Here is a 27,376-nt window from a genome sequence, read left to right on the forward strand (position 1 = left end):
CAGTAGAGATTCCACCTCTTGTCTTAGCAGTATGAGGTGTTCCCGTGACATAGGACACTGTCTGGGTGGTATTGTTGGAGGAGTGGAAATGAGCTCCAGACAATAACCGGACTGAATTATTGGTCTTACCCACCTGTCTGTGGTGATGGAGTTCCAGACGGGTAGGAACTGTTGTAACCTCCTCCCGACAGGAGTGGAATGGTCTGGGGGGGATGGAAGGGAAGTCACTGTTTGGAAGTAGAGGTGTTGCAATTGTTATTTCCTCTACCCTTATTGTTGTGTCCTCTATAACCTCCTCTATAATACCCTTTAGTAGACTAGGTTTGGTTGGGCGCTATAGAAGAGGAGGTATTGTCTGTTTGGAAACCCTTAGAGGCGCCCCTATATGAGAAGCGACAAAAAGGTCTATGGGCTTGTGTTTGTCAAGCTCCCATGGATTTTGCCGTGTCTATCTTTTTTCATCTTTTCTAGTGCACTATAAACTGATGGACCGAAAAGATGTTCTTGGTCAAATGGCTGGTTTAAGATACTGGCTTGTACTTCTGGTTTAAACCCAGAGATGCGTAACCATGCATGTCTACGCAACAATACCCATGTGTTTATTGCTCTAGAAGCTGTGTCTAGTGCACATCTTAAGGAGATATTTGTAATAACTTTGCCTTCCTGTATTAGGTCAAAAGCCCTGGTTTTGTATTGCTCTGGTAAGTTTTGCATGATTGACTCTAACTCATCATAATGAGCTCTATCATATCTTGCTAACAAAGCTGGAGTGTTAGCAATCCTCCAGACATTAGCAGCTTGTGAAATGGTGCGAAGCATCTAAAAGCTTAGACTCTTTGTCAGGAGGTGGAGCATCTCCTGTTGTCTGCGAATTAGCTCTTTTTCTCACATTTGACACTACTAGTGAGTCCAATGGCAACTGTCATTTAATGTATGCCGGATCAGTTGAAGCAACTTTGTACTTTTTTTCTAGTCTGGGATTAATTACCCTTGCTCTGACTGGGTCCTTAAATATTTCAGGTGCATGTCTTACCACTCCACTAAGTATTGGAAGTGTGGTTGTGGCCTTATGTGATGTCATTAAAGTGTCCATTAGGAAATCTTCTTCCATTGTATCTGTGTGTAAGTCTACCCCATGGAAAGTGGCTGCTCTATGAATGAGCTGCATAAACCCAATAGTGCCATCCGGGGGAGATGGTCTAGACGGGTATACATCATCTTGTGGCAGATCTTGTGCATTATAATCTTTCCATGGGTCACCTTATGGCCCAGGAATATCATCTGGGTCATTAATGTCATCCATGTGATGTTCACTCTGTATGTCCTGTGAGTAACTATCCCCATCATCCTCATCTTGTGGTATAAGACTATGTGTACTAGATGGTGAATGTACAGGAGAAATTTCTACTGGTACTTCTATTTCTGGTGAAGGGATCCTCATTGGTGAAGTTTGAGCATGCTTTTTTAGAGGAATTGGCGGTGTTTTAGGATAGTTCATTTTCCTCTTTTCAGGCACAGAAGTGATATGTCCAGTCTTTGGATTGATATGAAGAGTTTTTTTGCTTTGGATCGAGTTTAAAAAGCTCTTCTACTGGCAAATCTTTTTTTAGCGCCAATTTATATGGTATGGGGCCGAAATGCTTAGGTTTAACAGTGTCTATTGTCTTTGGAGCAGATTTTGGTTTCGGTTCCGAAGACATTTTCCTAGGATCCGTGCTCTTTGGATCTGGAGTTTTTGTTCCCGGAGTACGTTTCGACTCATCTACCTTGGGAGCCGAAGTATGTTTCGGTACCGGAACCTTCTTCGGGTTCTTAGGAACCGGGGTGGTCCACCACTTTCGGTACCGAAGGATGCTTTGATGCCGGTTTTAATTTTGGCTTAAGGACCTTCTGCTTTTCGGGACCGACAGACTGACTCGAGACAAAGTCGACTGGAGGATTTTTTGTATTCTTCGCTGCCGAGCCAGAAGGCGGGGCGTCGGAAGGTTTTGGTCAGTGTGCACCTGAACCCGAAGGTGGAGGTGGAACCTAAGCCTGTCCCAGTATGGTGGAGTGAACAGGGTCGACGTCTGTACTCACGACCTGTTGACCAGCTGGAAGATCTTCATCTTCGGATTGATCCTCAACTCCAGAAGCTGAATCCTTTGCTTCAGAAGCGATTTCTTCGTGCTGTTCTTCGGCGTCTACTTCAATTGGAGCCTCGTTTATGATGAAGTCTGGTGTCGACGAAGATGACTGCGCCATTACTCTTCAAGCTAGACGGTCGCAGATTGTTTTCTTGGACCGGAACGAAGCGCAGGCCTCATAGTATCGACTCTCGTGCTCTGGAGAGAAGCAGAGATTGCAAACCTCATGAAGATCGGTGTGAAGGAATTTGTGTCGACACCAAGGGCACTTCTTGAAGGGTGTTCTTTCCATGAGCCAAAGGCCCAATGGCGCAGTCGGGCCTGACGGCCCCGACGATCGCTGGAATCGAGAAGTGAAGTCTCTATTCGACGCTGGTAACCGGAATCAATGTCAACGACGATGCCAATGGTATTTTGATTGATTTATGGATTTGAAAAGAGATCGTAACGGACCAAACGATGAACACATCCGAGCCCGATGGCGGAAAAAAACAATCTGAAGATGGAGTCAATGCCCATGGGCACTACGATCTAAGGGAGGAGTCATTCAACAGACAAAGACTCTTCCAAGACAACAACAAAGTGTAGTCATTCGTGCCCACCACCACATGGTAATCTAATGCAATAGTGTGTGGGCTGCTGCCCATATGCCTCGAACATAAACATATACACAATATATATATATACCTGTTATGTTTTCTAAATTGGTCTAGAGATTCTTCTGGAGTGTCTCATTTAGTGACTGTGTATACAACAAATGCTTAAAACTACCCTCTGATAAGCATAAACTACTCGCACACATTACCACAAAAAGAGAGCATTTGGGATTAATAATTTAAGCTCTGCAAACCAATAAAGGCTACCTGTACTTTCTACATAGTTTACCTCATTTTGGTACCCAACATTAAAAGCCAGCTTCCAACAGTCCGCACAGAGGAAAAACAAAGGCATGAACTTGTAGTGGTCCACTGGAATACTACCTGCTCAAATCGAGGCCCCCAGCAAGCACTCAAAATACACCTTTAGCAAAAGAGATTTGTTCATTTATGGCTGGCACTATGGAAAGGATTCATATAAGACACTAGTCACTTTGTGGATGTAAAGCAAATAATGAAGGTATTTACGCAAGGGTGCCCTTAATTCATAAGCGTATTGAAGCATGCAACCACTCTGACCGGTTACTTTCATCGCGCACAAGAATCTGTCACTTTAGATTCTCAACCATCAACAGACAGCAGGGAAATTCTAAATCGAACATTAAAATTGAAAATGCACATTATATTATAGGTTTCCTTCAATTAAATTTGCAAAACTACTCCCCATTAATATAAGGGATATATATTCCAGATAATCTGTGAAACCTGGGGGAGGTGTCAGTGAGGGGTGGGTAATAATCGGAAATACCAGAAACTAAGATCCACACAGTGCAACCCATAATTGTAAAAGTAGGATAGCACAATTTAAGAACTTGGGACATTGTAAAATTAAACTTATTGCAGCCATAGATTCGGTCTAAAAGGTTTGCTACTTACTGTTGCTTTCATCTCCATATTTGTAAGTGCAAACTGGGCTTGCTGGAGTGAGTGCAGAAAATGAAGCAGGAACAATATCCAAAATGCGTTGGTGGTAAGCGAGTCTGCAATGCAAAAATTAAACTGCAAAAATTAAACTAGCAATTTACTAAGAGCTAGGTCAGAAGTCCAAACAAAAAGTTAACAATTTTCTTAGATACCCTAAATTCTAGACCATATGCTTCTTCATATTATTAGTTTGTGAAATCTGAGCCAAGCAGCAATACAACAGAAAAGCTGTGTAAAGCTCTGAGTGCATTGGACCATGCATACACCCATGACAGTCCTTGCCAAACTAACGTGCTCCACTATAAATATATGCAGCACATGTCAGTATAGATCCAGCTGCATCTCAAATGAGTTGCAGGCACAGCAGGGAAGAAAGAGCAAGCCAAGCGCTTTAACGTTTTTATAGATGGGGGGCACTTTTTGGTGGGTCGCATCGTCATTGAAGGGAAATTCTTGAGATGTGGATTTAATGTCATTAAATTGTTAAGTCCATGTTTCCATTAGAAATTGATTTTTTGTTTGTTTGTTAATAACTTTGGCATTGTTTGATGAAGTCTCATCGACCTGAGCTCCTACTACCTGGAACGTTTTGGGCTGATCTGTCAAGCGGGGGACAACTAAAAGGGGGTTGCAAAACTAGTTTTCTCCTATTCAATTTTCCATAGGAAAATTGAACAGCTATAACACATATAGCTAAATGGAATTAGACCAAGTTTGGCAGGAAGCTAGATCTTGGTCCAGGAAGCATAAGTGTGTGTGTGTGTGTGTGTGTGTATATATATATATATATATATATATAGGAGCGTGATCAAGCCTTAAGCGGTGAAACGCGTCGTGAGACTTTTTCGTCTGCTTGAATAAAAATACCATCACAGAAGCTCTGGGTGTCCCGCATTTCTTCTTAAATACGGAGAACTTTGGATATAATTTACGTGCCTGCCGGTGGCCTAGTGACCGCCCATTGACAGCCTGACCTGTTTACCGGCGCTTGTGGGAAGAATATATATATATATATATATATATTCCTGTATCGCTCGATGCTGCAAGCATCCCAGTTCTACTGCTCCAACTGGAAAAACGAACAAGCCAGACCCAGATCTTGTGCAAGATAAGTGTTTTATTCCATTAAAAAATAACACCCAAGCAGTCCTGCATGACGCGTTTCGCCTCTAGCCAGAGGCTTGATCACATGATCCGTTACTAAATCTCGAAGAGGGTACTTAAGGCATTTCTGAACCACAAAAGGGCGGATCTTTATAAAAGTCATCCGCCCACCTTAACTCCTTGTTGTCTCTCATTCTATACATAGTTAAATAGTGGTGTTTAATTCATTATTTACACAAATAAATGGCGCCGTGCCATAATTTTCACATTTCAAGTTCAGATAGGACTCATATATGATACATTGAATGTTCTATAGATAAATAGAATATGAAATAATGCACAAACATATGAAATTACAATATGTGAGGAAATATATATATATATACAGTCTCATAAATAATTAAAATTCATGATATATACATACTATTTACAATAAAAGACAGTGTCTAAATTACTGATCCTCTATGTATTTCATATTAACAAAAATACAAAATTGTGCAAATTCAAGCAGGTAAAGTGCAAAATATCATTCACTTTCTTAACCTGTGTTTTTCTTTAGTACCGTCTATATTCTAGAACTCATATACACGAAATGTCAATATAAGATATAAACAAAACCACTGCTAGATTCTAAAGAATGAGTACAGAACAGTTTTGTGGCCAAGTTTCACAGAAATCATTGAATCGTTTGTGCCTCAGTACCAAAATTCCTCGTGACCCCAGGAAAAAGAAAGACCCAAGTGCATATATAATATAAATGTGAAAATAATAATATAATCAATTTCTCTTTCTTTTTTTCTTTTTTATATTTAATATATTTGAAAATGATATCATAATCATTTTCACTTTCATGGCGTGGGAGGTGAGTAGTTCTTAGTTCATTTATATAAGATGTTCTTTCTTATTTACGGCAGCATATCAGCACCACATCCAAGATGTCAAAAGGTTGCCATTCCCACATGTGCAGACATTTATTTTTTGTTGAACCTGAAGGCACATTTTGTTGGATTAATAATCTCTGAGATGTTATAATGTTAATCCTAGAGCTGTTGTGAAGTCTCTTAACAGGTGCTTATAAACAAGTATATAAATCTTCACTTGCGTTCAGGCCCCTAGGGGCCTTACTATCAAGTTCGATAATATACCTCGTTTCCAGGAGGCGGAGTTTGGCATCCCTGTCCCCTCCTCTTTTTAAGGGCAAGACACAGTCTATAGCATAATACAGAAGGCCCGAAGGATCACTATTGTGGGCCTTTTCAAAGTGGCGTGCCACCGGGTAAGTTTGGTCTTTACCCACTATTGCTCTAATGTGCTGCAGTACCCGTCTATGCACAGGCAAGCGAGTGCTGCCTATATATCGGAGCTCACACGGGCACTGCAGCACATATACAGCAAAATCTGTTTTGCAAGACATGCGCTTTTTTATTTGTACAGGTTTGGTCGAAAAAGGCACTGTATACTGGGTTTTACTACACCCGTTTTTACAGGCTTTGCATACAGCGCATCTTTTAAAACCGCCTCCCAAAGCACCCCAGGTATCAGAGATGGGCTTCTCCAAAAAATTGTTGACTAGTCTGTCTGACATAGAAATGGACTTTCTGAAGGTGATGTCTGGTTTTTTGACTACATACTTGCCAATAACGGGATCCCCAGTTATTAGATTCCAGTTTTTGTAAAAGATTCGTCTAATCTCTTTGTGCTGTTTGCTATGAGTTACAATAACTCTGGGCGCAATCAGTTTGTCCTTATGAGTAATCCCTTCTTTAGATTTCTCTTTTATAGTCAAAGCTTCATCCCTAGATATTGTAAGAGATCTATTTATAGCACGTTGTATTGTCCTGACAGAGTAACCACAGGCCAAGAATCGATCTTTACTTTCATCTTGTATTTTATGGCACTCTGCTTCAGAACTGCATATCCGCCTAATTCGCAACATTTCCCCGAAGGGAATGCTGTCAATTAGGTGACGGGGGTGCTGACTAGAGGCATGTAAAATTGTATTACCTGCTGTGGGCTTCCTGTGCATTCTGGTTGCTAATCTATCACCGGATACATAGACCTCCGTATCTAGAAAAACTACTGCCTTTTCATTTATGCAAGAAGTAAATTCTAGATTCAAACTGTTTTTGTAGAGTTCCCCAATGAAATTCTGCGCTTCTGTCACTGAACCACGCCAAATTAGGAACAAATCATTATGTATGTATATATATATATTTTTTTTTTTTCCACCAAGAAAAGATTAATGTCCGCACTCGCTCAATACATTAAATTGGGTTTATTTAACAAGACACTGCAAACAATCCCCTTCACCTACGCGTTTCGACCGCAGGTCTTGGTCACAGGGTAACATGTTACAGGAGTGGGCGGATAATAATCAAGACTCATCTTGCCGCATGTTGAAAATTTTAATTAAGTATGCGGAGAAAGATCGTGCAAAAATGGAGGAAATTAATCAAATTAATGACATGCTGGCTAAAGAAGATAATCAGGAACCAATTGGTCTCTACAAAAAGGAGATGGGAGAGCGGTTGAAAAAGTTGGGAACTTCTATCAAGGAACGAAAAGCACAAAAGTTCATAAGGGATAAAAAGGATTACGACCGTGGGCGGATTTATACATTTGCCAAAAATGTGAAAATGTCAGGAGAATGAAAATGAGTGGCGCAGCACAGAAACAACAAACCGCTCAATCTGGCGTAAGCAGCGTACCGAGTTCAGATGTGGTGACCTCAGCAGAGGAAGGGCCCAGTGGGGAAGTGGAAGAACGAATCCCTACAGTCATTGACGAATTTGGTTTTTTTCAAGAGGACCGACGGTTCAACCTTCGCCCAAGAACAAGGGTAAATTACGCCAAACCACCAAGAGGAAAAGGCAAAGGAACAAAAGGCGCCAAGGTGCAAAACAAAGAGCAGTGATCAATGCACAAATATCTTCTGACATTATCCCGGATATGACCCAACCAAAAACATCGGTGATTAACTTGACTAACATGGAACTGTCTACTGAGGAGGAAATGATCCTCAATTTAGGACTATCATTTTGCCCGATTGCTGAATTTAATTACATCCAAACCAGGATAGACATTTTCAAATTCGCAAGACTTTTGAAATTAAAAAAACATTTCTCTTTGAACCAGTGTTCAGTGAGCGAGACTTTAAACCACGGAAACAGTGAGGCTTCACTGGGGGAATTAAATGTACAGGACATGGACCTCATGCTCGATATCCAACCTTCTGGTAGAATATACGAAGACAATGAGAATGGTGTGAGCTTTGAAAGACAAATAGCTGATGAACCATTAGAACTGATGAGTCAAGCAGATGAGGTAGCAAGATCTGAAGGATTGGTCATCAATGCGAGTGACCCAACTAACTTTAGACCCAGATCTCGATATATTCCTTATACTGCACGTGATACTATTGACATTTTCAACGATCTGGTTGTGAATGACCTAAAGAACTTGGAGAAATGTACTAGTGTGTGCAATAAAAAATTTAGCAAGCAAGAAAAAGTTCAGACTGCCCTTATTAATAAAATCATACAAGAGGACAAATGCATAGTACGTGATGCTGATAAGGGCGGGAATGTAGTCCTCTGGGATAGACAACAATATTTATCTGAAGCTTATAAACAGCTGAATAACAGAGCTTGCTATGTAAGGATTAAACCTGAGATTATGTTCACCAGCCACGCACAATACAATTCAGAATTGGATAACTGGTATGGACAACAACTGATCACTCACGATGAGTATAAATACCTCAAAATAATCAATCCAGTTACTCCAGTTTTCTATTTGCTCCCGAAGGTGCATAAGGACCCTTGTAATCCCCCTGGTAGGCCGATTATTTCGGCCATAGGTAGTGGGTTAGAAAATACCTCAAAATTTATCGACTCTTTTTTAAATCCATTAGCTGCTCAACTCCCGTCGTATATTTTGGATACAGGGGATTTTCTTAAATCCATCTATGACATTACCTGGGAAGATGATTTGATCTTGGTGACTATTGATGTCACCACTCTGTACACGAGCATTAAGCACAATGATGGACTTAATGCTATAAGACATTTCCTTGGGACAAGACCAATTAAATTATGGGCTCATACCCAAATGCTTTTGTCAATGGTCTCAACGTGCCTAAAAAATAATTATTTCATCTTTAATGATGAATTATTTCACCAAACCTGTGGCACTGCGATGGGCACCTGCTTCGCCCCCAGCTATGCTAATTTGCATATGGGCTGGTGGGAGGAGCAGGTGATCCGGAAGCAGTGCCAAAAAGAATGGGAAAACAACATTCTCCATTGGAGTCGCTTCATTGACGACTTGTTTGTTGTTTGGAGAGGCCACCTATCTGATTTAAATATGTTAAATATGTTACTGGCCAAAATACAGAAAAACAGTTTAAACTTGAAATTCACCAGTACTGTAAGCACGGAGTCTGTAAACTTTTTAGATCTTACAATCTATATTAAGGACAACAAATTACAGACTAAATTATATAGGAAGGAGACCTCTGGAAATACTGTGCTTCATGCCAGTAGTTTCCACCCTACCAATTTGGTGAATAGTATCCCCTATGGGGAAGGTCTAAGGGTATTAAGAAATTGCAGTGACCCTAATGACAGATTGTGCATTAACTGACCTTCAATTACGGTTTAAACAGAGGGGGTACAGTGATAACTGTCTGAATACATATTTCAGGAAAGTCAGGCATAAAACCAGAGAAGAGGTCCTCTTCAAAAACTGTAGTAAGATGAAGAATCAAGCAGAAAATGAGTGTAGGTTGGTCACTAACTATAACAAATTGCATGGATCGGTGAGGAAAATCTTGTCACGTCATTGGCATATTATCAAAAATGACCCAATCCTCAGTCCCTCACTCACCAATAGACCGCATATAACTTTTCGTAAGGCAAAATCATTCAAGCAAATGTTAGTGAAAAACACGTTGACTAAAGCCAAGAATAAGAAAAAGAGTAAAAAGAGCAATTGGTTGTCCAGAAAGGATGGGTTCTTGAAGTGTAATAAATGTAAAGCCTGTGAGCATGGAAAGAATGTTAGTACATACCAACCAGGCCTTTCTAACAGAACTAAAAAGATCAGAGGACAATATGACTGCAAGACAGACTTTGCGATTTATGTTTTGCGATGTAAATGCAACCTACAGTATATGTAGGGAGCACGATTAAGCCCGTTCACCAACGGGTGTTACAACATCTGAGGGCGATAAAAAATGCAGATAGATCTTATCCGGTCGCCCGGCATTTCGAAAAGTTCCATGAAAAAAATGCAAGCAGTCTGTCCTATTTTGTTATTGATTCCGTACCCTTGAATGAGAGAGGGGGGATAGGGTCAAAAGGCTCCGCAAGCTTGAATCGTGGTACATAGTGGAATTAAATACAAAAAGCCCATACGGATTAAATATTGTATGTATGTATGTATAGGCATTTATATAGCGCACTACTTACCCGGAGGGTCCCAAGGCGCTTCGACCGCTGCGAAACCCTTCCTGACTTCCCTGAGAGATGGTCCCTTAATGGGTATCTCCAGGGTGAGACCAGGCATCCCCGGCGGTCTGATGGGGCCGTTAGTGAAGATGAGGCTAGCTAATGCCCAGAGTTGCCGAGTGTGATCGCTGATCAGAGTGGACACCGAGGCGAGAGAATTATCGAGTCCGCTGACCCTGGTCCGGAAACCTGCCGCGCCGGGAATCGAACCCTGGTCCCGGGCCGTCCTCTGCTCTCGGGTCTGCCGCCTCTAACCAGTGAGCCAATATTGAAGAGGATCTGTACACACACCTATGAATTTTGACTAAATTGTAACAATGATGAATTTTTTGTAAATTTAGCTTCCTGGTTAGTGTAATTCATGTCTTTTAGTTGAGAGTTTTTTTGTAATATTATTTGTTTAAATTTTTGTTTTGACACTTAAATGATTGAACTGATACGTTTTGCCCACTGGGGCTAGATTTGCAAACCTATTGGCTTCTGGTGGCGGAGGTCAATCCGCCATCAAATTTGGGGTTCTGATGCAAGTGCGATTTATTTAATATAAGCCATTGATTACAGTCTGTTTGGATGTGGTTAAATTGCCCACTTGGGCTGTATTGTGTGTAATAATTGTCGAGTATTATTGTCTCGACTGAAATATAGGGCCAGAATAATGGGCGCGAGTATTGTGCGCTTTATGGCACAAACACGCTTCGAACACCAATAAATGTTTCTTGGTTTTTGTAATAATAATTTTTGTAATCATGTTTGGAAATCAACCCCGTAATGAATGTATTTGTTTTGACGGAAACATGCACTACAGAAGCCGGTGTGAATCTGTCGTTCAGTTCTATGATTTTACATGTCACGTGATTTATCACGTGACACTTATGCACTTTAAATGTTTGTATGTGTATTGTAAACTTTAATCGTGACCAAGCCTGCTGGGTCAGGCGAAACGCATTGATAAGCGACAAGAGAATAAAAAGAAGTTTTTCACCACGGTGTTGTCGTCTCCTCTCCAGATCGATTGTTGAGGTTTGAGCTCGATATATATATATATTTTCCACCAAGAAAAGATTAATGTCCGCACTCGCTCAATACATTAAATTGGGTTTATTTAACAAGAGACTGCAAACAATCCCCTTCACCTACGTGTTTCGACCGCAGGTCTTGGTCACAGGGTAACTCGCGCCGAAAGGCGTCGCGGTGCGAGTGCCGTCTTGGAAACTCCAACGCGCAGAACTGATGACATTGCGCGTTCTCTTCTGTGGCGAATAGATCTAACCAAGGCTCTCCCCATTGCAGGAAGAGGCCTTGCGCCACGTCAGAGTTCAGACGCCATTCGTGATCCATCGAGCACCGACGGCTGAGTTTGTCCGCCCGGGTGTTCAGAGAACCTGCCAGGTGTTGAACCGTCAAAGTCACGCCCTGACGTTCCAGCCACTGCCAGAGGCGCAGAGCCTCCTGGCAAAGGGTCCACGACCCCACCCCGCCCTGTTTGTTGCAGTACCACATGGCGGTGGTGTTGTCTGAACACCTGCACTACACTCCCGTTGACGAAGGGGAGGAATGCCGGTGGGCCGGCAGGACGGGGATGTGAAAATACGCATCCTGCAAGTCCAACGCTACCATCCAGTCTTGCGGGTCGAGAGCAGCCAAGACCTGAGCTAATGTCAACATCTTGAACTTCTCCTTCCGGAGGAAGCCGTTGACGTTCCGTAGATCCAAGATAGGACGTAGGCCCCCCTTGTCCTTCTTGGGTACCAGAAAGTAGTGGGAATAGCAACCACGCCCTACTTCTGGCCCAGGAACGCGCTCGATGGCCCCCTTGGCCAAGAGGGCCGTAACTTCCTCCTGCAGAAGTGTCAAGTGGTCCCCCGACACACGGTGGTTCTGCGGTGGCATGGCTGGAGGAGAGGTCTCGAAGGGGAGGGAGTAGCCCCTTCGGACGAGTTGCAGCACCCACCTGTCTGATGTAATTGTGCGCCAGTGAGCGTGGTGATGGCGAACCCTGCCACCCACTGGCGTCACATGGGGCCGAAAGCACGGACTAGGAGGATTTGGAGGCAGATGCTGCGGGGGGAGGTGTGGCCTGACCCCGCCGTTGACCCCTACCGCCTACACGGCGGTTTCCACGGCCGCCACCGCGTTGAAAAGATTGTTGCGGCGCGTGGCTGGCAGCACGTGTGGGGATGCCCCTTCCGTGGCCACGAAAGGAGCGAAACGAACCAGTTTGCTGACGCTGGGTCGAGAGACCCAAGGACTTGGCCGTGACCCTGGAGTCCTTGAAGCGTTCCAGCGCGAGGTCCGCCTTGTCACCAAACAGGCGACAGCCATCGAACGGCATGTCCATCAAGGCATTCTGGACATCAGCCGAAAAGTTGGCGGATCTCAGCCAGGCGTGGCGACGAATCGCCACCGTCGTGGACATCGCTCTGCCTAGCGAGTCGGTCGTATCAAGACCACACCGGATGGAATATTTTGCTGCATCTCGGCCCTCAGCCACAGCCTTGCCGAGTTTTGCCCGCACCTCCATGGGGCATTCTGGCAGCAGTTCCGCGACCGTATCCCACACAGAGTGGGTGTAGCGGCCAAAGAGGCAAGCGGTGTTGCAAGACCGCAGTCCCAAACTCAGGGACGAGAAGACCTTCTTCCCATACTGGTCATACCTCTTCGATTCCCGGTCGGGCGGGGCCGACGGGAATGCGGACTGGGAGGTAGAGGCCTGGATCACCAGACCCTCGGGGGTGGGATGGGTGGACAGGAACTTGGGGTCGTCCGGACAAGGACGGTGGCGTCTGGCCACGTTCCGATCAACAGGCGAACCTGAAGCGGGCCTGGACCAGGTGCCCAACAGAACGTCTGACAAGGCTTCGTTAAACGGCAGCAGTGGCTCCTGTGGGCATGACTGCGGTTTGAAGACCTCAGTGAGGATGTTAGGCCTCACGGCCGCGACGGGGAGCTCAAGGTGTAAGGCCTTGGCAGCCCTCATCAGCACCACTGAATATGCAGCTCCCTCCTCCGACTCCACAGAAGGAGGAGAAACAAAGCCAGGGTTAGGAGAGTCGTCCAGACCACTGGCATCCCCCAATTCACCTGTCCAGTCCACGTCATCTGGCACTCACGTGACAGAGGGCCCTCAGACCCCTCCCAACCTTCCCCGTACTCTTCATCACCTCCATATTCGGAGTCAACGATGTAGACCGGCTCCTCGGGGTTCACAGGCCCCATCGGCGTCGAGCCCGGCGTCGAGCGACGTCGGTCCGACTCCGCGTCCGGATTCGGGGAGGGTATGGGGACGGCGCCGCCCGGGGCCGGCGCCCCGGCGCCGGCCGAAGCCGGCACAGGAGAACCGGCGCTGCGCGGTGACGGCGTCGGGGGTAACCCCGATGGAATCGGCGCCGGAGCGGTCGGCAGACCAGCCGGCGTCGACCCCGAAGGACCTTGCGGCGCCGGGGTCGGAGCCGTCGACGGCACCGGGGCCGAAGCACCCGGTGGCGTCGAGCCAGGGACACCCGACCCGCTAGGGTCCCCAGACGGTAGCACTGGGCCCGAAGGCACCGTAGGCCCCGTCGGAGAACTGAGCGCCCTCATGGCCATGAGGAACGCCTCAATCTCCTCAGGCGTCGCACCTTGCCCAGGGACCGGAGGGTATGGGCAGGCCGCGCCGGCGACTCTCGCGGAGCCGCAGGGTTGGGGTCACCCGAACCCCCGGCCGCGTCGCGCGGGAGTCGGGGGTACGATGACGACGCCCCGACTTCTTGTGTTTCTTACCTGAAGAGCCCGACGAATGGTGACGACTTCCGGAGCGCTCGGCGCGGCTCCGCGACCGCTCCCTCGAACGCTCCCTGGACCTCCGGCCGGACCGGGACCGCTCCCGACGCGGGGCCGACACCCGGAGCTCAAGTAGCTTGCGGGAACGCTCCCGTCTAGCCTGGTTAGTGAGAGCCCGGCAGTCGACGCAGGCGTCCACGTCGTGGTCGGGGCCCAGGCACCGGAGACAGAGTCGGTGATGGTCCGTGACCGACATCGTGCGGTCACAACCGTCACAATTCTTGAAACCGGGCATCCTACCAGGCACCAAAAAAAGATTAGTAAAGTTAACAAACTTGGTCAAAAGACCGGAGTACTGCTCTTCGGATCTGCGCTAACTGGCGCGGAAAAAAGAAGAACTGACGTCAGCGCGCGGAGGCGGCGTCTATATACTCCAGCGACGTCATCACGGCGCACGACGCCAACGACGGACGCGGAGCCGCAGGGGACGCCTGCAGACGACGCCTACCGACGCGCAGGGGTACTGCTACGCAAAAGTTTCCGGATCCAGACTGACGCCTGGGGATATTCTAAGGTAAGGAATCTAACACTAACGTGTTTCTTTCAGATAATAGACGTAGCTCCAGCAATAACCTTAGAAATTCACTAAAAAACAGGTATGAAGCCCTATAAAAAGTTAAGAATTAGCAGTTAAAAAACCTATGAAATTCACAGAAAAAACAAATAGTTTCTTACCTGTCGGTGTAGTTTTGCAGCTTGAAGATCTTTCTGGATTCACTATGCTGTGCATATTCCGCGGTCTTGTGGTTGGGTCCGGATTCGTAGTCTTTTCTTTGTTTTTTTTTTTTTTCGTCGCCCAGGTGGGCGTCGGCGTCACCCCTCCTTGGGTGCATTTCCGGTGACGTCGGCATGCTTCCTGCGGAAGCTCCCACCCTTGGGCGCCATCTTCGGATTCTTTTTTCCGTGTTTCTTTCGTCTCCGAAGTGATGGCAATGTTCTATGTAGGTGAAACTTTTTAACCGCTCTGTACATAAAGTCCTTTTTTTTTTGACCACCTCTTGCCTCTCCAGTCTCATCTTTCTGGCGGAGGTGGGTGGGTTCGCTAGTGAATCCAGAAAGATCTTCAAGCTGCAAAACTACACCGACAGGTAAGAAACTATTCGTTTTGCAGCGTGAATCTTTCTGGATTCACTATGCTGTGCATAGATTTTGTAGCGGTTTCTCATTTCTGTGGCGGCTGGGTGGAAGATGAGCTTTGGTTTTTGAATATGTGCTGGAGCACCTTTTGTCCGACTTGTGCTTCCTTGTTCATCTGAACATCCACGCAGTAGTGCTTCGTGAATGTGTGCACCGAAGCCCATGTTGCCGCCAGGCATATGTCTTGTATGGGTGTGTTAGCCAGGAAGGCTATTGTAGCACCTTTTTTCCTAGTGGAGTGGGCACGTGGCCCCTCTGCTAGTTCTTGCCCTGCCCTTTTGTGGCAGAGTTGAATTGTTTGCGCGATCCATCGTGCAATAGTGTTTTTGGTTACTGCCTTTCCCATGAAACTGTTGGCGAATGACACAAAGAACTGTTTTGTCTTCCTGTGTCCCTTTGTCCTCTCGATGTAGTGCATGACCACCCTTCTGGCGTCTAGGGTGTGCAGGGCTCGCTCTGCGCTAGTGGTTGGTTTTTGGAAAAAACTCGGTATCTGTATGGACTGGTTCATGTGGAATTTGGACACCACCTTTGGCATGAAGTGTGGGTCGGTCCTCATCACAACCCCGTCATTGTGTATTTGTATGTAGGGTTCCTGTAGCGTTAGCGCTTGAAGCTCGCTTACTCTGCGTAAGGACGTTATTGCAACCAAGAAAGCTGTTTTCATAGTCAGCATTTCTAGTGAGGCCTTGTGGAGTGGTTCAAAGGACTCCTTCATGAGTTCCGTTAGGACTATGTTCAAGTTCCATGCCGGTGGCGGCACACGCTTGGGTGGTGCAATCCTCTTCGCTCCTTCCAGGAACCTCTTCACAACCTGTGATGTGAAGAAACTCCTGCCCATCTCACCCCTTGTGTAGGCGACTATCGCTGCCAAGTGGACTCTCAAGGAGGACGAGCTGAAGTCCTTCTCCAGTAAGTGTGTGAGGTATTTTAGCACTGTGGAGTCCTTCATTTTATTGTAAAGCCTTTCTTTCCTGCACCACATCGTGAATCTCTTCCACTTTGCCACATAGCACTTCCGTGTGCTGGGCCTTCGTGCCTCCCGAAGGACCCTGAGGGTGCTCTCTGGCAGTCTCAAGTGTGCAAATTCTATGTCCTCAGGAGCCATGCCACTAGGCTCAGGCTCTCTGGCTCTGGGTGCAGTACCTCTCCGTTGTGCATGGAGAGCAGGTCTTTTCTCCTGCCGAATCTGTGGGGTGCACTCTGCGTCATCTCCATGATCTGCGAGTACCATGTCTGTCTGGCCCACTGTGGCGCGACCAGTATCAGGGTCATGTTGCTCGCTCTGCACTTGCTCAGTACTCTGTGTATCAGTGGTATCGGGGGAAAAGCGTAAGCAAATGTCCCGGACCAATCTATCCATAGGGCATTCCCAAGGGACCCCTCTTCGGGTTGTCTGGATGCGAAGCTTTGGCATTTCACATTCAGGCGTGTTGCAAACAGGTCCAATTATGGCGTTCCCCACCTGTTGAACAACCACCTCGTCTCCTGAGCATTGAGCTCCCACTCGTGGGATGCCGATGTCTGCCTGCTGAGCCAGTCTGCTTGAATGTTCTCCTTCCCCGGTAGGTGTATGGCTAGTAGGTCTATCCTTAGGGGGATGGCCCATCTCCATATCTCCTGCGCCAGTGTCGAAAGCGTGGTTGACTGTGTTCCACCCTGCTTGTTGATGTAGAACATCGCTGTGGTGTTGTCTGTCTGTAGTAACACCCTGCGCTTGTACAGTCTTGTTTGGAAGGCTTTCAGTGCAAGGAAGATGGTCTTCAATTCTAGGTAATTGATGTGCTTTGTCGCATCTGTTGGTGTCCACAGACCCCTCACTTTGAGTTTCTCCATGTGAGCGCCCCATCCCTTCAGGGATGCGTCTGTGGTGATGGTCACGGTTGTTGTTGGGGGTGTTAGAGGCTTTCCCTTTGTTATGTTCTCCATGGTCCACCATGCCATCTCCTTCTGCACTGTGTGCGTCACAACCATTAGATCCTCCCAACTGCCTGAAGCCTGTGACCATTGTTCCTGGAGCCATTCTTGGATGGGTCTCATGTGAAGTCGTACATTTGGTACCAGGTGGATGCATGATGCCATCATCCCCAAGATCTTGCTTGCAGTCCTCACTGTCCGAGCTTGTCCCCTCCGGTAGAGGAGAGTTTCCTTCACCAGGGCCCTTGCTCTTCTGTCGCTGGGGAACACCCTGCCCTGTAAGGTGTTTATCTGTGCCCCCAGGAAGATCTTTACTCGCTCCGGCTCCATTGACGATTTCTTCCAATGGATGGAGAACCCCAGGTTTATTAGCGTGCTCGTCACTCTATGTGCGTGTTGCTTGCATTTCTGGTACGAGTTTGCTTTCACTAACCAGTCGTCCAGGTAAGGGTATACGTGTATTCCCTGCCTTTGTAGGTGCGCTGCGACTGCCCCGAGGCACTTTGTGAAGACCCTCGGTGCTGATTTTAGCTCGAAGGCTAGCGTTGTGAACTGGTAGTGGCTTTCTCCGATCGTGAACCTGAGCATATGCTTGTGCTTTACGTTCATTGGGATGTGCAGGTAGGCGTCCTTGAGGTCTATTGTGACCATGAAGTCTCCGATCTGCAATTGCGGTAGCACCTCCTGCAGGGAGGTCATTTTGAATTTTTGTGTTCTGATGAATTTGTTCAGGAACCTCAGGTCCAGAATGGGTCTCATTGTCTCGTCGACCTTTGGCACGAGGAAATACGTTGAGTATATTCCCTTGTTTCTTTCCTTGAAGGGAACCCGTTCTATGGCCTGCTTTTGTAGGAGTTCTTTTGCTTCTTCCTGAAGCCGCTCTAGCTGTTCGTTTGCTAGTGGCTTTCTCTTTGGTCTCCTGCTTGTTGGCCTCCCTTCCAACTCTATGCAGTATCCGAATTGGATGATGTTGAGGATCCATTTGTCTGATGTGATCTCTCTCCATTCCTGGAGGTAGAATCTTAATCTTCCACCCGCTGGTGTTATGTGGTGGTAGGTGTCCAGTTTGTCTTGACCCCTTTGTACGTGTTGCCCCCTGGGATCTTTTCTGTGGGCGGGCACACGGGTCTCTTTGAAGTCATTTAGAGGCAGGCTGCTGGCCCTCTCTTTTAGGCTGTCCTCGTCCATTTCCTCTCCCTCGAAAGGACTGGCCTCTTGACTGGTACTGCCAGGACTGCTTCTGCTGACTCGGTTGCGCCTGCGAGTCCGCCTTGTGCGTCTGTTGGAAAGCCTGGTGTGATGTACCTGGCTGGTTTCCACCCCTTCCGCCGGGCCTCCGTGACTGGGTGCCCCTTTTGTTGCCTCTGAACTGCAATGCTCCCATGGATCTTGCAGTTTCATGGTCTTTCTTTAGTTGACTGAGTTTGTCGTCAACTGTTCCGAACAGCGTCTCGCCGTTGAACGGTGTGTTCAAGATGCTGTGTTGCACCTCTGGTTTAAAGCCCGAGATTCTGAGCCATGCGTGTCTTCTTTCAGTGACACCCATCATCATGAGCCTGCTGGAGGTGTCTGCTCCATCCAGGGCCGTCTTGAGGCAACAATTTGCCGCATTCTTCCCGTCTTCCACCAGTTTCTCAGCCTTCTGCCTGGCCTCCTGGGGCAGGTCTTTCACCAGCCGTCCCAGATCCTCCATGATCTGGTACATGTGCCTCTTTATGAGGGCATTGGAATTAGCCATGCGCCATTGGGTCGCGGATTTCCGTTCGATCCTTCTGCCCACTAAGTCCATCCTTTTGCTCTCCTTATCAGGTGGTGGGCCAGAAGTAGTGGCCACGTTAGCCCTCTTCCTTGCTGTGGCCGTGATGATGGAGTCAGCTGAGACCATGCCTCGAATGTAGGCTGGGTCCTTTGATGAATGCTTGTACTTCTTTTCCGTTCTGGGAGTGACTGCCTTGCATGTTGCGGCCTCCCTGAATGCTTCCATCCCCTCCGCCAAGACGCTATCGAGCATAGGCAGATACTGGCTCCTTGTTTGTGTGGGGAGTAATGTCTCGAGAAGAAAGTCCGCTTTCTGCTTCTCTTCGTCGAGCTTGAGTTTGAAAGCTGCTGCCGCAGACCTTATCACAGAGTTGTAGGCCCCGATGTCGTCCGGCGGCGATGGCCTTGAGGGATATGTGTCGACCGCCTCTTCCAGGCTTTCGGTGTCGACATCCAGGTAATCCTCCTCCTGCGGGTCAGAGGTGGCCGACTTGGCGTCCATCCTGCTGTCCTCTTCTTCCCCATAGCTGTAACTCTCGTAGGGGTTCTCGTCATCTTCCTGGTCGTCGACCATTTCGACGCCAGGCTCAAGTTCCTCGACGTTTTCGTCTTCCTCTTCGACCAGTTCTAGCACGGGTGGCTTGGTCTTGTGGGGAATTGTGAAGGCTCTCATCTTGGCGTCGAAATCTTTCTTCCGCTGCAAGATGTTTTCCATTTCGGCTTCTAGTCGCCTTCTTTTCTTCTCCATCTCGGTCGCGTTGTCCGCGCCGGGTTGTTCGGCCCCTCTCTTCGGCGCCTGGCTCGGCGGCGAGATTTTCGGTGCCGGAGACTTGGACGTCGAACTGGGTTTCGGGTCACTGGACGGCGTCGGGGCTTTAGGGTCTTTCTCCCTCGGCGTTGATCGGTCCCTTTCGGGGGCGATTTTCAACGACTTCTGCTGTTCAACAGCTCTCGGCGCCGGGGACTCCTTCTCAGAGGATCCGCTGGGCCTGTGGGTAGTCGCGGACGCCAGGTGTTTCTGCGTCAGCGCTTTCGGGGTCTTGCCCTCGTTTTTTCGAGACTCCGAGTCTCTCGTGTTCTTGGGGAACGACGAGTCTCCTACCTTATCAGATGTCTTTGTGTAATCAGTCTCTACGACCGTGTAGCTGTCGTCTTCGGCGGCAGCGTTGTCCTCTTCCTCCGAGGACATCCCCAGCTCGTACAGCGATAGCGTCGGGGCTTTTCCTTGGAGGGTGGCGTGCGCTACCCTCTGGCTCTCTCACACGAAGGGTCTTCGGGGCAAAGGCAGAGCAGGCGTTGCAGTCCTCGCTTCTGTGGTCTACCGGTAGGCAAAGGTTGCAAACCGGGTGTTGGTCTTTCTGCACGTACTTGTGGTGGCAGTTACGGCAGAACTTGAACGGCGTGTTGTCCATCATCGAGTGTTCAGGCATCCTGGCCGCGTGGACGTCGACGATCGTCGAAGTCCTCGATGATTTCTCCTTTTTCGCTGGTCAGTGATCGGCGATGTCTTCCGTAGTCTTTTGGTGAAGTTCTTCTCCAATTTCAGTCTTTTCCTTGTACTTTCTCCAAAAATGTCTGGAGCCCAACGGGAACGGTCCAGACCCAACCGCGGAAAAAAGAATCTGAAGATGGCGCCCAAGGGTGGGAGCTTCCGCAGATCTGAAGATGGCGCCCAAGGGTGGGAGCTTCCGCAGGAAGCATGCCGACGTCACCGGAAATGCACCCAAGGAGGGGTGACGCCGACGCCCACCTGGGCGACGAAAAACCAACAAAAAAACCAAAGAAAAGACTACGAATCCGGACCCAACCACAAGACCGCGGAATATGCACAGCATAGTGAATCCAGAAAGATTCACGCTGCAAAACCAAAGGTTTCACACCAGTTATAGTTAGGAATTAGCAGTTAAAAAACCTTTGAAATTCACTGAAAAAAACATAGGTTTCACACCAGTTATAGTTAGGAATTAGCATTTAAAAAACCTATCAAATTAACAGAAAAAACCATAGGTTTCACACCAGTTATAGTTAGGTGGAAATTTTACGGACATAAAACCATTGAAATTCCCACGTTATAGTTAGTTGGACTCACTATAACTTTCGCGTTTAATGCACTGCTGATGACATCACATATTACATCACTCATGACATGGTCAGTGACATCACTCATGACATCACTGATGACACCATCCTTGTGACAGAGACTGACCTACAACCAATTCAGTCATTTTACCATTTATATACACATCCACTCATTCACTAACAGTTCTATATAGTCAGTCATACATATACTCACTCATCATATGTAGTGAGACACCTGTACATCCGTTAACACACCGACAGTCTTCCAAAGGTTGCTCACACACATACTCACACATGCAAATAAATTATTGAACATCCATTTTTTTGCATATACAGCTATATACACACTACCACCTAACTTCTAAGGAAACTTACACATACTTACTCTCTTAAACAATCACTTATAGAAACACATACTTATTAAAACAAGAACTCTTTCAATCTCTCTCACATATACTCACTTATATACATCAATACTCGCATATACTAGATTAAAACATATGTAGTTACTGATAAAGACACTAGTAAGACAGTCATTCACTTACTAACACATACATATACACACTCATTCACCCATACAGTCCGGCACATATGCTGTCTTCAAAACACATACAAACAGTGAGTCAGTCATTGATGCATCTATGTGCTAAGTAACACCCCAACCAAATCATACAGACACTTATACTGTTACTAAAAAAAATCTAATAACCCATTAACACACACATGTAGCTACTCACCAACCCATGCAGCCACAAAGTGAAACACTGATACAAACATTTAAATATTTAAACAATACTCGCTAATATATGTATTCACTATGATACACTTAATAAGCCAGTTAACCAATCAATTAAAAAAAAATAAAACATCCATTAGGACACTTATTGAAACTTTTATTCTTCCATCGACCCTTACATATACATATATAAAACATGTTTATTTTTCAGAAAGACACACATTCACTGGATGGTGTCATTAGTGATGTCATGAGTGATGTCACTGACCATGTCATGAGTGATGTAATATGTGAGGTCATCAGCAGTGCATTACACACGCAAGTTATAGTGAGTCCAACTAACTATAACGTGGGAATTTCAATGGTTTTATGTCAGTAAAATTTCCACCTAACTATAACTGGTGTGAAACTTATGTTTTTTTCAGTGAATATATATATATATATATATATATATATATATATATATATATGTCACAAAATCTCCTCCCCGAAAAGAAGAGCAGAGACCCAAGGGGAACAGTTGGAGGCCGTTTATTGAAGAGAGATGGCGGATGCATTTCTGGACGATGTTTGCCGTCGTCAGCGCCCAAAGCCTCCACAGATGAGATTCGTCTCGCTGGTAAGTTCTGCCGCTTAAGGACCCGCTGTTGTGAGTCCGCCCCACCCTCTGTAGTTTCAGCGCACCTGTGTAGCGTCCCATGGGTAAGGGAAGACTACAGGTCCCAGGATCCCATGTGGTGGGACCTCGGGATGGTGTTGCTAGGGGGAAGAAATGGTAGCACAATCCACTGTGCATGTTGCAGAGTCGTCAGCGTAGGTTTTCCCAAAATGAAAAAATAATAAAACAAAATGCGATGTTTCAAATTTTCCGGCTTTGCAGTTCAATGTTACGGTCTCCTCAGCTCCCCTGTACTGCCTCAGCCTCAGATGCTGCGGGGTCCATGAGGCGGGGGTTACACTGTCGATGCAGGCAACCCAGCGCGGGGTTAGGAATACCTCGCTACCGCCGACTATTCTCCACAGCTCCAAGGCGGGCGCAGACCATTCAAATACCTTTGGGGAAAACAGAGGAAAGCTTGCGCCGTCCCAGCCAGAGCGGTCTTTGCCCAAAGCGAAGCAGGGGTCTCTAAAGTGCGTTTCTGGCTCCGCACAATGAAATGTCACAAAATCTCCTCCCCGAAAAGAAGAGCAGAGACCCAAGGGGAACAGTTGGAGGCCGTTTATTGAAGAGAGATGGCGGATGCATTTCTGGCCGATGTTTGCCGTCGTCAGCGCCCAAAGCCTCCACAGATGAGATTCGTCTCGCTGGTAAGTTCTGCCGCTTAAGGACCCGCTGTTGTGAGTCCGCCCCACCCTCTGTAGTTTCAGCGCACCTGTGTAGCGTCCCATGGGTAAGGGAAGACTACAGGTCCCAGGATCCCATGTGGTGGGACCTCGGGATGGTGTTGCTAGGGGGAAGAAATGGTAGCACAATCCACTGTGCATGTTGCAGAGTCGTCAGCGTAGGTTTTCCCAAAATGAAAAAATAATAAAACAAAATGCGATGTTTCAAATTTTCCGGCTTTGCTCCACGCTAATATGCAAATTGATCTGCTTCGTAAAAGATGAGGAGACGCAGCGGGGCTAAAAAACAGCATTTATTAAGTTTGGCATGGCGCGTTTCTGCGATTTGACTATTCAAATGCCTCGGGTACAGAAGTCCATTGATTTCTCTTTTTAATGGTTGTCCCATTCACCTAAAGTAGTGTAGGCCACGCCCCAACCGCATCACACTCTGGGACACTCGTGCTGCTCAGTGTTCACTTTTGAAAGACTGCAACATCCAGCATGCAATTTGTTCGTTTATGCAAATGAGTGTCTCCGTCAGAGTATATATATATATATATATATATATATATATTTTTATTTATATATTACCTACTGGCGATAGCCAGTAGGTATATATAGTTAGGATTTTTTCTCTATGGAACTTTTGAAAATTCTATGCCTAATAACTTTGGCGTTTGTGGACGGAATTGGCTGAAATTTTCAGGAAAATGGCACATTTTGTTTCTGAGCAGCTCCTGGAAATTTGGGGGGGGGGTTCGTCAAGGGGGGGCCGAGAAAAAAGGGGGGTCCCAAAACGCGTTTTTCCCATGTTAATTTCCATAGGGCGGTTGGCCTCACTTTTAGCCCGAACGGCTGAATGGATTTCCACGAAACTTGGCAAAATTGTAGGGACTGTTAGCCCGATGTGCCTTTGCTAGGTCTCAATATATGTGCTTCAGTGGATTTTGAGAAATTAACGTTTAAAACAAGATATATATCTGTAACAGCGCTCCGGGTAGCGCTCCGGTTAGCGAACTTTTCGCGTATCGGAACTTTGCGAAGCGAAGCTGATTGGCTCTCCGGTGTCTGTCAACATTCTAAACAGTCCGGAGCGGCCGCCATCTTGTCTCTCGGTAGGATCGAGAGACAAGAGGAGACCAAAACAAAGGGGGAAATGAAGGAAAGAGGGCAAGGTAGACCCCTTCTGACCCCATAGGATTGATGAGGGGGATATTATAAAGCCACGCGGGGCCAAAAAAAAAATCCGATTTTTTCGCCGTAGAGACGCGTCTTGGTACGCGAACCGGGCAGCTAACCGGGAAGCTAACCGGCAGTGTAACGGGAGTCTGAGTAGCTGATTGGCTGTCAACATTGTAAACAGTCCGGAGCGGCCGCCATCTTGTCTCTCGGTAGGATCGAGAGACAAGAGGTGGAAAAAAAAAAGGTGTAAATGAATGAAAGGGGTAAGGCAGACCCCTCCTGAACCCCTAGGATTGAAGAGGGGGCTATTAAAGTTCCCTGCGGGGCAAAAGAAAAAAAAGATTTCGATTTTTCGCGGTAAAGGTGCTTCCTGGTACGTTAACCGGGCAGCTAACCGGCAGCGTAACGGGAGTCCGACATATTGTGTTTTTTGAACGTTTGTGATATGTGCACGTGTGGATTTTGTCTAATTAAGGTTAAAAATATATATATATATCTTTAAGCGTGTTCTGGCGCACTTACGTTTTGGGTTTGGTTTGCGCTGCAGAGACGATACGTCACGGTTATGCGATGCATCATGAGGCGTCTCACGGGCTACGTGATACGTCACTTAATAAAGAATATATTTTACAGCTATAGATATTAGCTTTTAAAAAACCAATGAAATTCACAGAAAAAAACATAGGTTATAGACCATATATAGTTAGGAATTTGCATTTACAAAACCTTGAAAATTCACTGAAAAAACCATAGATTATAGACCATATATAGTTAGGGATTAGCATTTAAAAAACCTTATTTTATTTGCACAAAACCATTGAAATTCCATATATAGTTAGTTGCACTAACTATATATCGCGGACCCGCAATCCACTGCTAATGATGTCACATATTACATCATTCATGACATGGTCAGTGACATCACTGATGACATCACTGATGACATCTCAAATGACATCACTGATGACATCACTGACATCTCATTTGACATTACTGATTACATCACTGATGATATCATTTATGTGATAATACATCTTCAGACTCTAATATAACCTTAAATACACTCAGTGTAAACAGGTACTCACAGACTGTCACACATCCATGGAGTTACTCACACACCTAGTCAGTCATGCAAAGAACCAATCACATCTCCATTTCCTCAACTATACAGTTATACACACCTTACTTATTCAAACATATAGTAACACATATTTACTCTCTTATACAATCCTTGATACAAGTTCACAAGATCCATACAGCCACTCACACATTCACTGGCTCTTATGTTCAGTTATTTATATATGTCAAATCTCACATGGAGTGTGTTTTACATATGAACTTACTTTGACATGTAGCACTGAGATATCCATTCACTCACCAATATACTCATGCACACAGTCAACTGTCCATACAGCTGTTTCTACATGCACTTTTGAACCCATACACCTAGGGAATCATTATACACCTCCCAGCCACCCACACACATACTCAGTCTCCCATACAAATACTTGGGCAACCATTCAATAACCCATATAGTTACTGATATAGCTACTGATTTAAACATGCAGCAGTTTACAGAACAACATAAATAATGATTGCCAAATTAAGACACTTTAATCACTAACCCATACACTCAGTGAGACACATTTAATCATTCACTCATACAGTCAGTCATGCACCTACTAAATCCTTCATCCAGACACTTATACATCCACTCATTCTTCAATATGTAAGACATATTTTAACTTTACAGAAACATACAGTCACTGGGTGTTGTCATCAGTGATGTCATCAGTGATGTCATTTGAGATGTCATCAGTGATGTCACTGACCATGTCATGAATGATGTAATATGTGACATTAGCAGTGGATTGCGGGTCCGCGATATATAGTTAGTGCAACTAACTATATATGGAATTTCAATGGTTTTGTGCAAATAAAATAAGGTTTTTTAAATGCTAATCCCTAACTATATATGGTCTATAACCTATGGTTTTTTCAGTGAATATATATATATATATATATATATATATATATATATATATATATATAGACATTCCGTCGTTTTTGAAAAATGACGGTTCAAAATGTATGTATGTATATTTCATGCCTCAGAGGATATGCGAAGCATACAAATCTCCAGATAAGATCGGATTGGCCACATCAACAAAAATGTGGCAGTAGTCATTTAAGGACGTGGGGACTCTGCTCCCTATCCTGTATGGGAACGGAAATAAGGTTAGGGTTAGGCATACCCTACCCACTTATTTCAGAAACCCCCTATCCCCTTTTACATACGAGACCTGGGTCAGCACATTTCTTTTTGACTGGGGAATGCACTGCTAATTACCTCAAATATTACAACATTTATAGCCTGTTCTGTGACATCACTGCCGCATCTGAAATTCCATCATTGATGACAACACTTTATGGCGGGGCACAAGTTCTAGTTTCTTTAGGACACGAGTTAGTTACTTGAGTTAACCCTAGTTGGTTAATTTCAGTTGCCTTGTTAGCTTAAAATGGTATGCTTTAACCCTTTCGCTGCTGGCCCGTTTCCGCCGCTGTGCGGTAAACAAACGAACAGGGCGGGCCGTGACGACCCCCAGCCGTCATCAGCACACGAGCACCGCGGAGCGTGGCGGCTGGGGTTCGTCACCAGCATACAAGGGGTTAATAGACATTTCCACCCAACTATAATGTCTCTTAACTTTGTTTTTTCACAGTAAAAAATACTTTTTTTCCGCTGTAGTAAACATATATAATAGTGAACTTGACACATGCAACACGACATGTAGCCACTTTTCACTAATTGCAATTAACTGAATGTCAGTTATGAGAGGAACCAATTCTGGAAATATTACCAGAGGGTAAGGTATATGTGCCTTAAAAATCTGTAACGCGCAGTCAGGTACGCAAGACTGGGATGACCAGAATGAGCCCACAAGGGAAACACTTTATACGCCATTTAACATATGTGGATATGACAGTATATTTGGTTGTGTATGCACCTTATCTAAAGAAGAGCCCATTAGTAATCGTATTAAATTATGTATAGCTACTTGGCCCACTTACGCACAAATTTATATGGGGTACAATATA

At 45.9% G+C, this 27,376-nt stretch overlaps 1 protein-coding gene across 1 annotated transcript in view; it reads right to left on the reverse strand.

Moving 5' to 3' along the window:
* Positions 1 to 27,376, reverse strand: part of NCBP1 (nuclear cap binding protein subunit 1) — a 729,105-nt gene that overhangs the window by 426,424 nt on the left and 275,305 nt on the right. The window contains exon 15 of the mRNA XM_086961848.1: positions 3,659 to 3,762. Within this exon, the coding sequence (XP_086817974.1) occupies positions 3,659 to 3,762 (104 nt within the window). The remainder of the gene's footprint in view (positions 1 to 3,658; positions 3,763 to 27,376) is intronic.

This window comes from Lissotriton vulgaris, chromosome 3_1, assembly GCF_964263255.1.
Source record: "Lissotriton vulgaris chromosome 3_1, aLisVul1.2, whole genome shotgun sequence".
NCBI classification, from domain to species: Eukaryota; Metazoa; Chordata; class Amphibia; order Caudata; family Salamandridae; genus Lissotriton; species Lissotriton vulgaris.